At 39.2% G+C, this 12,238-nt stretch overlaps 1 protein-coding gene across 3 annotated transcripts in view; it reads left to right on the forward strand.

The window, feature by feature from the left end:
• Positions 1-7,785, forward strand: part of LOC138593271 (receptor-type tyrosine-protein phosphatase epsilon-like) — a 34,032-nt gene extending 26,247 nt beyond the window's left edge. For all 3 annotated transcript variants that reach the window (XM_069664203.1, XM_069664204.1, XM_069664205.1), the window contains 9 exons: positions 149-284; positions 417-566; positions 1,559-1,652; positions 1,876-1,952; positions 2,077-2,211; positions 2,402-2,527; positions 4,062-4,213; positions 4,326-4,461; positions 5,377-7,785. In XM_069664203.1, coding sequence (XP_069520304.1) covers positions 149-284; positions 417-566; positions 1,559-1,652; positions 1,876-1,952; positions 2,077-2,211; positions 2,402-2,527; positions 4,062-4,213; positions 4,326-4,461; positions 5,377-5,451 — 1,081 coding nt within the window. In that variant the 3' untranslated portion in view covers positions 5,452-7,785. The remainder of the gene's footprint in view (positions 1-148; positions 285-416; positions 567-1,558; positions 1,653-1,875; positions 1,953-2,076; positions 2,212-2,401; positions 2,528-4,061; positions 4,214-4,325; positions 4,462-5,376) is intronic.
• The last annotated feature ends 4,453 nt before the right edge of the window (positions 7,786-12,238 follow it).

Genomic DNA, 12,238 nt, shown 5'->3' on the forward strand with positions numbered 1-12,238 from the left:
AAACAAGTCGTCATCCATGGCCGGAAATATTTTCAGTGACTGCAGCAAACATGTGTTTACAGGCACAGATGTCCCTTTGTTTCCCTGCTGTTGTCCATTAACATGCAAGTGTCAGCTGAGGATTGTGGTTTGTTTTGTTTGTCTGCAGCGCTGGTGTTGGGAGGACAGGAACCTTCATCGTAATAGACGCCATGATCGACATAATGCATGCCGAGCAGAAAGTTGACGTGTTTGGGTTCGTCTCTAAGATACGAGAGCAGCGCTCACAGCTCATTCAGACAGATGTGAGTGGGAAACAGGACACAACACAAATACTTGACATATTATGTGTGAATTATTCCTCCCTCGATCATCTGTAAATGTTCAATGTGTAATGTGTGTTTGGGTTCATCTGTTTGTGTGTCTTCCCACCACAGATGCAGTACTCATTCGTCTACCAGGCCCTGCTTGAATACTACCTCTACGGAGACACGGAGCTGGACGTGTCGTCTCTGGAAGGACATCTGCACAAACTGCACAACACCTTTGCAAACGGCGACCGGGTCGGCCTGGAGGAGGAGTTTAAAGTAAAGAGCTCTTATTTCACTTCCTGGTTCATAAAAGGTCAAGTTTACTCAAGTGTCAAGCCCGTTACACAACAAAACAGAGAAATCAACCTGTTAAAAGCGGTTAAATCGCACTTCCCATATACAGAAGCTACAGTCCTAGATACAGCGGCCCCCCGGTTCCGACTCTCACCCTCGACCCTCTGCTGTGTGTCATCCCCGCTCTCTCTTCCCCTGTTTCCGACACTATTCTCTCACCTCTCTCACTCAGTAAAGGCATAAAAGGCCAAACAAATTAATGAAAAATATATATGTAATTATATATGTTCGAAAAAACACAACAATGTACAAAAAAACATCTCAAGCACGAGAGAAAAGGAAGCTTTAAAATACACTAGACAAAACAATCATATGATAGAATTGTCTAGCACTACCCCAGAGCCATATACAGTTAATTTAAAAAGTACTTGTTTGAATGGCCTTGCTTTTTAAAAGGTGCTATACACATAAACTTGCCTTCCCTTGTGTGTATTTTTGCCTTACAACTGAAGTCTTATTAATACAATATATGTATGTAAGTTATATTAGAAAGTAGGCCTGATGGGGGGCTGGTTTAGCTCAGTGGTTAAAGCAGGCGCCCCATGTAATTATAACAGACAAGTTATAATTAAGTAGAAGCATATACTGCTGACCGGACCTGTGCTTGTATTGTACTATATTTTGTACTGTGTAAAGCACTTTGAATTGTCTGTGTATGAATGGTGGCTCCAGTCCGACCTATGGCCCTTTGCTGCATGTCTCCAACTCTATCCACCTTCCTATCAATTAAAGGCAAAGGTCAGAACCTTTAAGGCCTTGTGAAAGATGCCTTTTCATCTCATTGCGCTTACTTCCACCAGCAAATATTTCAAACCAACAGTGTCACCTTGTTCTATTTCCCCTTTTTATATTTGTGAGAAAAATGATGGTGAACGTTCACAGGTCTGACTTTGCTTTTTTTTATTTCCACCCAGAAACTGACCAACATGCGAATAATGAAGGAGAACATGAGAACGGGGAACCTTCCTGCCAACATGAAGAAGAACAGAGTTCTGCAAATTATCCCATGTGAGTAAGAAGAAGAACTATGGAACAAAAATAGACTCGATGAGTAGATTGTGACCTCCAGATTATATAGTCCGTCACTATGTTTAGAGTGTTTTTTTCCCAGCTTTCAATAACTGTTAGATTCCTCAGAGGGCCACTTTGTCCACCTGATACTCTGTGAACATGTTTACACGCTGCCCCATTCTGAGGTTTTTAGGAGTTTCCTGTTTTATTCTCGTTTCAGATGACTTCAACCGAGTTATTCTCTCCATGAGAAGAGGTCAGGAGTTCACCGATTACGTCAACGCATCTTTTATAGATGTAAGCTGATTCTACTTAATGCTTGCCTTCTTGCGTTTACACAACAGTTGATATCTATTACTTTTAACTCTTATTAAAGGACCTATAAAACTGAACAGAAGAGTGTGTTCTGTTTGTGATTCAGGGCTACAGACAGAAGGACTACTTCATCGCCACGCAGGGCCCTCTGACACACACAGTGGAGGATTTCTGGAGGATGGTGTGGGAGTGGAAATGTCACTCCATTGTCATGCTCACTGAGCTCCAGGAGAGGGAGCAGGTGAGCTGCTACAGCTGATGACAGCAAGAAAGCTATGATAGATGGCTTTATTTACCACAACAGCAGTGGAACAGAAAGCCTCTCTTGTCTGTTTCCTGCCTCCGTCACAAAACAATACTTTCATATATTTAACAAAATGTGAATGCAGTTTCGGTTGAACATTTTGCAACTTTTTTCTGTGTATTTGTAGGACAAGTGTTGTCAGTATTGGCCCGCAGAGGACACAGTCACATACGGAGACTACACAGTAGAGCTGAAGGGAGACACCCTGTGTGACACCTTCAGTCTACGAGACTTGGTACTCACCTTTGTCCCGGTAAGCAAAGTAACCCTGCACTATCACACAGTTGTAAACGAGGCAATAACACCAAGTTATATTTGACTGTCAGGAGGGAGAGGCTTTTATTTGCCGTCTTGATGTAACTTTATTGAGTTTTGTAGTGCTTTGCTAAAGATATAAGGTAACTCTTTGGCAACTCAACTTTATATTAAGCCAGAAGGAGTGGTTCTTCTTTAAAGTCATTATAGTGTCACTTGAATGGGTTTGTTGAAAAGAAGTATTGGCATCATTTACCAAAGTAAAAATACAGACACAAAAGTGTTTTGCGATTAGTTTTGTTGGTTAAAACAAAACTAGTTGTTGGTTTGTTGACAACATTTTGGACAGCTTTGTCACAGAAGGCACATTTCAAATATGAACGACCATTTTGATCCAACCTGTCAACACTACCACAGTAGTAGGCGGTAGCAACGAAGGCTAATGTAGATGAACAGCTTGCTGGAAATAGTTTGTCTGCGAGTTGTGCATGTGTATGCAGAGCATAGTACTACAACAAATCTAAAGGAATCCACACACAGACAGCTTTTTGCTGCTGTAAATAGGGCATGGTGGTGTGTGTTGTGGTTATGAGTGTCAAACCTCCAGACAGCAGAGGATGGAAGCAGTGTTCATGTAAGTGAAACCAAAAGGCAGTAGAGACTCAGCATAGTTTTTCATAGCATGACTCTAATGGTTCATACATTTACTCTGACCTTTCTAGTGACACTTTTTATTGCTCAAGTTTTTTCACTACTGAATGAGTTATTGTTGCTTTATGCGTGTTCTAAGACTGCTACATGGTACGGTGCACTCTCATGGCCAAAATACACAAAGCTACCGATTAAGCTGTAGTAGCCCCACCTGGTGGAAAAGTCATGCCACACCACCAAGCTCCAACCCAAGGATTGTGCCCCCTCCAAGGGGGGTAAATTAATGGGGAAAGAAAGTTAATTTTTATTTTCTTGAATCTATTAATTTTTGGGATTGGATAAAGCAGCAAAATAAATTCAAGCATGTGAGAGGTTCAAGGGGGAAACACTGTCATGGGGCTGCAGACAGATCTTCCACAACACTTTGAAAGTGAAGAAATAAGGTGTGGAGACAATCATTAAAGACTTCTGTTTATACTTATTCCCAAAACATAGTAAAATGCAATAATTGTGTTTTGTGAATTTAAATTTTAGTTTGTATCTTATTTTGAAAAAGCATAACCGTCTTATAAAGAAAAAAGAAACCTGGCTTTGGCTTCCAGAGGAAATGTGTTGTGTGAAATGTGTGCAGGATGTGTTTAGGATAATCAGGTGGGAGCCTCCCATCTCGTATATTTCATTACATTCGACCCACATCACCTCTCAGAGGCTCGCCAGTCCATCCCTGCCTCCCGGATCAGCACCCATCAGTCCACCACTCATCTGCTGCACACTTAACCTACACTGACGTTGCACCTGCCATTATGCTTTCATATACTGCTAATAAATCCTATTTGAAAGTTATAATGACGTCTCGTCTGCCTGTGCATTTCCTCTCAAAGGAGAAGCAGACAAGGGTGATCAGGCACTTCCACTTCCACGGCTGGCCGGAGGTCGGCATCCCGGCCGAGGGGAAGGGCATGATCGACATCATCGCCTCGGTGCAGAGACAGCAGCAGCAGTCTGGGAACCATCCCATCGTCGTACACTGCAGGTAGCTACGAATCACTGTTTAAGGCACACGTTTGAGTCTTTTGCATACGTCAAAAGAGAATTTGTAGGCTTGTATTTCTTTCTAAGGGTTTTTGTGTTTGTGTGTGTTGCAGTGCTGGTGCAGGGCGAACAGGTACGTTCATTGCACTGAGCAATATCCTGGAGCGAGTCAAAGCAGAAGGCCTGCTGGACGTGTTCCAAACTGTGAAGAGTTTACGCATGCAGAGGCCTCATATGGTCCAAACTGTGGTAAGCACCAGAAGACATGGATCCTAGATATACTTAAGTGCAAAAAGAATAATGCCCAATGGGGCGTCCATTATCAAAATGTATAGGCGATGTGGCGGCCAGAACTATCCCCCCAAAGCACATCAGAAAATTTCCACCATGGAGTTTATTATTCCTGATAATGGACGCCTTGAAGGGCATTATCCTGCCTATACCATGGTCACAAGAAAAATACAACTGTTTCATTATGTTTTTCATGCGTTTTGCAATCAAAATATTAGTTTTCGATACGCTGTAACTCTGATAAAGCCCATCTCAAAAACGTTCTAATGCAATAGAAAACTACAGCAGCAAAAAGAACGGGCCTTAGCTACAACTAGGCAAGAGGAGATATTTCCAGTCTGCACAGCTCATTGAGTGTTTCGGCACAGCTATGAGCCAGGAAGCTAACCGTATGCTAGCTAAATTAAAAGTCAATAACATTGTGCACACAGTAAATATATTTGACAGTATGCGAAACAACAAGACTAGCTAGCTAAACAACCATGTTATTGTCCCAAAATAAACCTCATAATATTCACTAACAAATGAAAGGCCGTGCCAACTGTCTAAACAGCCTGTTTTCAATTTTTAGCTTGTAAACAAGTTGCTTTAATTTGTAAACTGTGGCGTTGACTGTTTACTTGTTGCTATAGTTACTCATTTTAGATACAGGCTGACACAGTAGGGCGAATTCACAGAAATTCAGACAGCTTCAACAGAACTACTTATTAGGCATCCAATTCTCTGGAACTAATCGACACCCTGCAGCCAATCAGAATCATGTATTCACCCAAACCATGGTGTTACAAATATGTAGGCTATTACTTCATGTTTCTTTTTTTATCTTGTTTCATAACGGACCATCTTTTCTGTTTCGTTGTCGTTTCTCCACAGGAACAGTATGACTTCTGCTACAGGGTGGTACAAGACTTTGTCGACATTTTCTCAGACTATGCCAATTTTAAATGACGAGATTTGCCTTAAAAATGGTTTTTAATGTTGTTTTCTAAAAGGTGGTTTGTCAGTTTTATGTGTTTCTTTAACTCGGTCAAATGATCTATTTTGCTATGCACTTGTCCTACCATTAACTGAAACTCCATCCTCGCTGTAATATAATGTATGTCAGTGGATGAAAATTGTAAATGGAAAAAAAGTTAGATTAATAATGTATATTTCACATCATGTATAATAATTATTTTGTCATGAAGTGTTTCAAACTCGGTCTGTCATTTCAGTTTTGTTGTATGATAATGTACTTTAAATGTTTATTAAGTGTTATTTTGGATTGACCACGTAATATTTTTAAAAGTTGTAGTTATTGTAAATGTATTTATGTATTGACGATGACATTCCACTCTTGAGTTTGGAGAACATCAGAGGAATGTTAAGATTTTTTTTATGTAAACATACAGCACATGCTTTCTTTTATTCATGACATCTATCTGAGATTAGAGGCGATATTAAGACGATTTTTCATTGTCCTCAAGCTAATGCCCGTCACGAATGTGATACTCTTTCCAATGGAAATACTGTCAGAAAAAGAATGAATCACTTCAGCCATAAAGTTATGCAACAGAGGAGAGGTGACAAAACTGCGGACGATTTCCAACATGAATTCCAGCATAAGGGCCTGTGTCCACTAACGGCGTTTTTTTTGCGCTGGCAGCGCCAACAACCTCAATTTCAGAGCTCTTCCCACCGGTGCTTACTGTTGCTAGGATACAAAAGTTGTATCCAGGTTGCAGACCGTTTTTTCTACACACACTGCGTTACTTTGTGACGTCACAAAGTGCAGCCTCAGCAGGCATCGGAGAGCTGGCCAATCAGAAGAAAGAGGGCTTGTAGGGGCGGGGTTTCTTAAAGTTTTTTAACTGTAAATTATGCTAAGCTACTCCACAGGTATCACAGAGTGATATATGAAGATGAAATTAGCATTATACCCCCCCCCTTTAATATTTGCTTTATTCAACAAAGAAGATTTACAAAGAAGACATTAAAACTGTGGAAAGGAATCGTGTCCTGGAATCAGTTCTAGACAGGAAATTTTACCCTTAAGAAAAAAGAAGAAAAAGGATTAGCTTCTCCTCATTGTTGTTGATATTGGAAGTCCCGCCCCTTCTTGATTTTGATTGGTCGGTGAGGGAGAAGTGACATTGACGACCGAGGCAGGGTTCCAAAAGTTGAACTATTTTTAATTAAGAGTTCTGTGAGCGCAGAGACAAAAAAAAAGATGACGTTAAGGGTGTTTTTGCGCTGAGGACGCTGAGCGCTGAAAACCCCGTTAGCGGACACAGGCCCTAAGTTTCACAGTTAGATGTATCACAGAGTTTGAACCATAAAACTGGTTTGTACCTAAAAAAAAAAAGTGGTATGCAACTGCATTTAACATGGATGTAGTGTTCCTACAGTCTGCCTCTCGTCTGTAGACAGCAAAAAGTATTTTGCTAAAAAAAAACTGCACATTAAAAAAGCACATATAACAAAGCCTTTTTGCCAAGAACCTGCAATATTCAAGAGAATGGTTATTGCTTTATTTATAACATAGATTAGAGATTGTTCACAAATCAGTGCCATATGTACCTTTTTAAGACATGGAAAAGTAGAACAAGCATAAGTTTATTCTAAGAAGTGTAGTGGATAAATGCAGTAGACGCAGTACGATTTCATTACAAAGAGTCAGCCGCACAGTTAACAGAGGAGCGTATTCAAAGATGAGTCAAAAACCACAGTATACAAACGTGGTGCTTCAGTGCCTGCTTTATGCCAGAGCAACAAAAAACATCATACTATCAATAATCAGCTACTTTATATGTTTAATTTGACATTTTTTATTTGTTTTTCACAACATGAGGAAGCCGAATGTTTCATAATAAAAGTATCTATTAGTAGTTTGATTCATGGGAAAGTATCTGAATGTGAACATGCAGTAACATCCATCCATCCGGTACTCCAACTTTAAACCAAACATTTGGAATAATCTGACCTGGCTTTAATCCTCAATGAGACGTGTTATTTGTTGATGCTGTATGTAAATACTACATGACAAAGTGCTAACGTTGTGAGAGTTGCAGAGCAGGTGATTGGTTATATTGTGTGTCTATCTGTGGGAGTTGTGAGGTGCAGCACAAGAAGAGACTAAAACAAGCAGAGTCTGTTTTTTGTCTGTGATGCCGTCCTTTGAAAGAATATCCGGAGGGGCTGTTTAGACGTCAGCTCTTTGCCTTCGCTCTCTCTGTGGGTGGTCCAGTCCTTTTTGGATTCTCAATGTCTTTGAAATGCAAGTTGCAATATTAAATTCTTCTGAAAATGCTTAAGGGGTCACTGAAAGTTTTATTTGGATGTTTTAGAAGTGTCAATGTGCAACAGCTTGTTCATGTTTCATTTTAACTTTTAATCCACTGTAACTATAGAGTTCATGTGAATAACACACTGCACACACTCTAAATAACCCTTCAACAAACCAAGACTTCCTGACTTGAAGTAAAATGTGAGATAAGGGTGAAAAAAAGACCCTACCAGTTTTTTTAAGTCCTGTTTTATCTGGCGTACAGTCCAAAACCAATATATACATACAGTAGATATTTATTTTACGATCATAGAGGATTAAGAAAGCCTGCAAATATTCAAAGATATTTAGTTTAAGATCCCAAACACGTAAGAGAGGCAGCATTTTACAACAGTTACTTCCAACCAAGTAATCTGATTGGACAAGAGGCATTCCATGGGTGCTGATATACAGCACAACAGCACTTTTCACTCTGTATCACTCTGCCACAGCCACTTATTCTGGATACTGTTAAATAACATTACAGCAGACAAGAGTTCGTCTACATTGATCAAGCTGCTACCTCTAAATCACACAGCAGACTCTTATTTAACTGGTTGCTTGATTTATGAAAACAAACAGATTAATGTAGGTCATACAAAGCGGCCCTGCGGTAACTTTTAGACACAAGGTAGCAAGAGAGCAGGAGAATGTTTGGGTAGCTTGGCAACAAAAGTCCGGTTGAGTTAATGGAGCAACAAGAAAAATCTGTTGTTGATTGTTACTGTTTATTACAATTATCTTGTATAATGGTTGTATAAAAGCAATATCACACTCGAGGTTGTGATGTTATACTGAATATCAGCACTGCTGTGGTTATAAGCACTCAGTCAACAGTGCTGATATTCAGTATAACTTAACTCCCTCTCATGTGACGTTGGGAAGGAAAAATTGTGACTTAAAAATGTCTTGTTAATCAAAACAGTTTACGTATCGGTCATGGGGTAACTGACACTAACAATAATAGAATCTCTACATTATTTTAGCCTGAATAATGCCATTAGAAGCTTGGTTAATGAGTGAATGAATAAGTCCATCTTCAAGCAAATGGCAAGCGCTCATTTGAAAGTTGGAATTGGTTATGCTTCCTGCCATCAGTCTGCTCATAGAAAACATAAAGAAAACCCTGTCCTGTTTATGTATGAGGACTTTATTTGTTCCATATAACTTACATCAAAAGGGCAAGAGGAAGATTTATTTTAATGCCCAGCACAAGCCTTTAAGTTTAACTCTTCATTGAACAAGAATGATCTGTTGTTCAGTGTAAGTACCAGTTCAAACCAACAGGGGGCAGTGCACCTCAATTTATATTCAGATGAGAATTTGTACTGATTAAAGGAAACATTTAACTGATAATACTGTACGTTTCTGTAGTGTCATCGTACATTAATGATTTGCTACTTTCATTCTATTGACGCGTTGTGACGGTGTCATCAAATACAAATGCTGAAGCTGCACTACAGATGGTGAATCAGGCAAAAACTCCTGCATATCAGCATGATAAAAACTGTGACTCAGCTTATAGATACCGAGAACTATAAAAGATTATGATCAAAAGTTTCTGTTGCACAAACTGCTTTCAACTTAATGTGGCTTTTCTACAGAATTGTCTTTGTAATTGCAAGACCAAAGCCAAGCCCAAAAAGTTCCTCTTTCTGGGTGCCACAACAAACACTAACAGAACAAAATAACTGTGTTTCTCACTTCCAAAAATAAATGTATGCTCACAGGAAGCTTTAATCCAAGTGATAGCCGTCGGTCAATAACAGGCAGGAGTAAATCTGAGCTATTTTTGCCAAACAATCATGTTTCTTATCTCACAGAAAAAAACAAAGTGACAAAAAGCCTCTTTGTTGACATTTTCCATTTCCTCTGAGACTCGGCGCCATGGTAACACAGCTGAGCAGGCGGGGCTCCGGCCCAAAAAAAGGTCAGCATGAGTGAAGGGGTCACATGAATTATGTATTAACCCTAACTGACTCTGTCATTATGACTGACCCCTAACTAATTATATTTTCTCTTTCACAAGGCTTGCTTTTTCTTTCTGATATAATATGGAACATGAGACATTTGTTGGCAGGGATGCCTGGTGCTGACCCCTCTGCTGAAATGCTTTCATGTGGGGCTTCGGAAACTAATTTCTGATTAAACAGAGTATGTGTATGGCAAGAAAAGCCATTCAGTATTTCTGTAGTTTTTCCACCACATGCTCACATTCCTTTACGATCTAATGAAGGGAACAAAAATTCAAAACCTCCAGTGACAAAGAAGTAAGTATTTGGGGCTTAAAAAGTCTGTTTTATCACCCTAAAAACACTATATTTTATAATCATATTCAGCCCAGATTACTTATCACATTTGTTAAGGGTGAATCTATCCACAAACGTCCCCCATATAAAAACACTTAGATTAGACATGAGACATAGACTCTGAGAGCGCATATGTCCTTTAAGGCCAAGACTACAGTCTGCTATGGTATACAAATCCACAAGTGTAAACACAATATATGTCTGGATATATTTCCATACGTGTAAGAATTCAATTCAGTTGGCTTGATTGGCTATTATTGCATGTTTGAGCTTCAACATTTAATGAGTTCTTACTTGGCCCAAACTAAACCCTTCCACCAAGTTTCATCGAAATCGCGCTGGTATTTTTTTATGTAATCATTCTAACCAACAGACAAACACCACAGAATACCTAACCTGCTGGCTGCACTTTAAGCAAAGATTGTACTGAGGCACAGCAGTGCTGTGAGTTGAATGCTAATGACACCATGCTAATATGCTTTAAATGACAATGCTAACCATGCTCACCATCTAAGTCATTTTGTGTTACTATGCTAATTGGCACTAAACAAGAAGTACAGCTGAGGCTGATGGGGATGCCCTTAGTTTTGCAGGTATTTGGTTGTAAACCAAAGAATTGGACACATTTTTGAGCTGTTAATGGTGCTAAATTAAAAGTCTGGGAATTACCAAAGCTAAATAGTCATTGTATGGGATATATAAATGTACATACCAAATGTCATGGCAATCCATCCAATAGTTGTTGAGATATTTCAGTTTAGACTAAAGTGGTGGACAGGCCAACTGAAAGACCTTACCATTCATAGACCTGTATTGCAAGCATGGCTAAAAACCAAACCCTGTAACTGCTAAGAGTATAGAGAAAAAAAAAGAAATTTTTAAGAGTTGTTTGTTACAAAAGTCGGGTTTTTAAGAACTTAAGACGACCATGTAAGAGCACTTTTTTCTCTCGCCTCAGTGTGGTCTGTGGTATGAAAAGAGACAGGCACAGGGTAGAACATGGGCGACCGTACCATTAACGTCCTCAGAATGAACCAGAGATCCTGTCTGTATGTCTGTCTGTTGTCTCCTTCACATCACTGAGTCACAGGCTGGATAATGACTTGTTGTTAAATGTATTTTCTCACGCCCTCTTCCTCCTCTATTTCACAGCGCAACGCCTTGCTACACTAAATACATTCTTAACAGAGGCTTTAAGTCTTACCCTAACTCAATCAGACAGCTCTTACTGGGATGTTAATGTGACACAATGCCCTCCAAATGCATTACAAGCGTTATCCTATTCCTCCCTTGTTCCATCAGGCTAATAAGGTTTCTTTTTCAGGAAATACAGTGGAAGCTCGGATGAATCAACTGCTTGGTTTGCACGTGAGTGTATAAAAATAAACCATTGATGAAAAGTGAACAATTAAAAGCCTGTATGATAAAGATCATAGCTGGTGCGCATGTAATTTTGGGAAATATTGTGTATTACTTTTATACTGTTTAAATAAGCCCAGTGATATTCTATATTTTTGTTGTGTCCACAAATTAAATAGAAACAAAACCAACAACACAATCGTCTATCTCTGGCCATCACAATTGTCATTTGTTCAAGTAAGGGAATATCCTTAAACAGCTGGGAACTGCATGTTTTAGGAATCATTACTCAAACCAGAGGAAATCTTGTATTTGATGGGAATTATTTTCAGCTCTGAATTTGCTAATGAATATCTACGCCAGCAAGGTGATAATCTTGGGTCAACTCAAAAAAAAAAAGAAAGACGTGTAGACGTTGAGAAATGTAACTGAATGGCGGAAAACTTGGACCCTCTGGTTGCAGTAGATAAAAAGCCAGGGGATTAACAAAATCACTGAGATTCATGGTCTAGGCACCATAGATATTGGTAATAGTTAAGCTATATCATTCTTTGCCACAGGCAAAACTACAGTGGTTTTTTTTAGTGGTAAAGGCAGGAATACAGTTAAGTAAGAAATGCAGCTTTTGTATATATGCCTAAACAGATAAAAAAAAAACAGTTAATTATGCTTTTGACCAACAACTTGTAAGTAAGGCTAAGATTATGTTTTTATGTGAAGATTATAAATTTCACTAAAGATAGTATTTGGCAATTGTAATGGG

The sequence above is a fragment of the Semicossyphus pulcher genome, unplaced genomic scaffold, assembly GCF_022749685.1.
Source record: "Semicossyphus pulcher isolate SPU_LCO1_2020_fin unplaced genomic scaffold, fSemPul1.0.p SCAF_16, whole genome shotgun sequence".
Taxonomy (NCBI): Eukaryota; Metazoa; Chordata; class Actinopteri; order Labriformes; family Labridae; genus Semicossyphus; species Semicossyphus pulcher.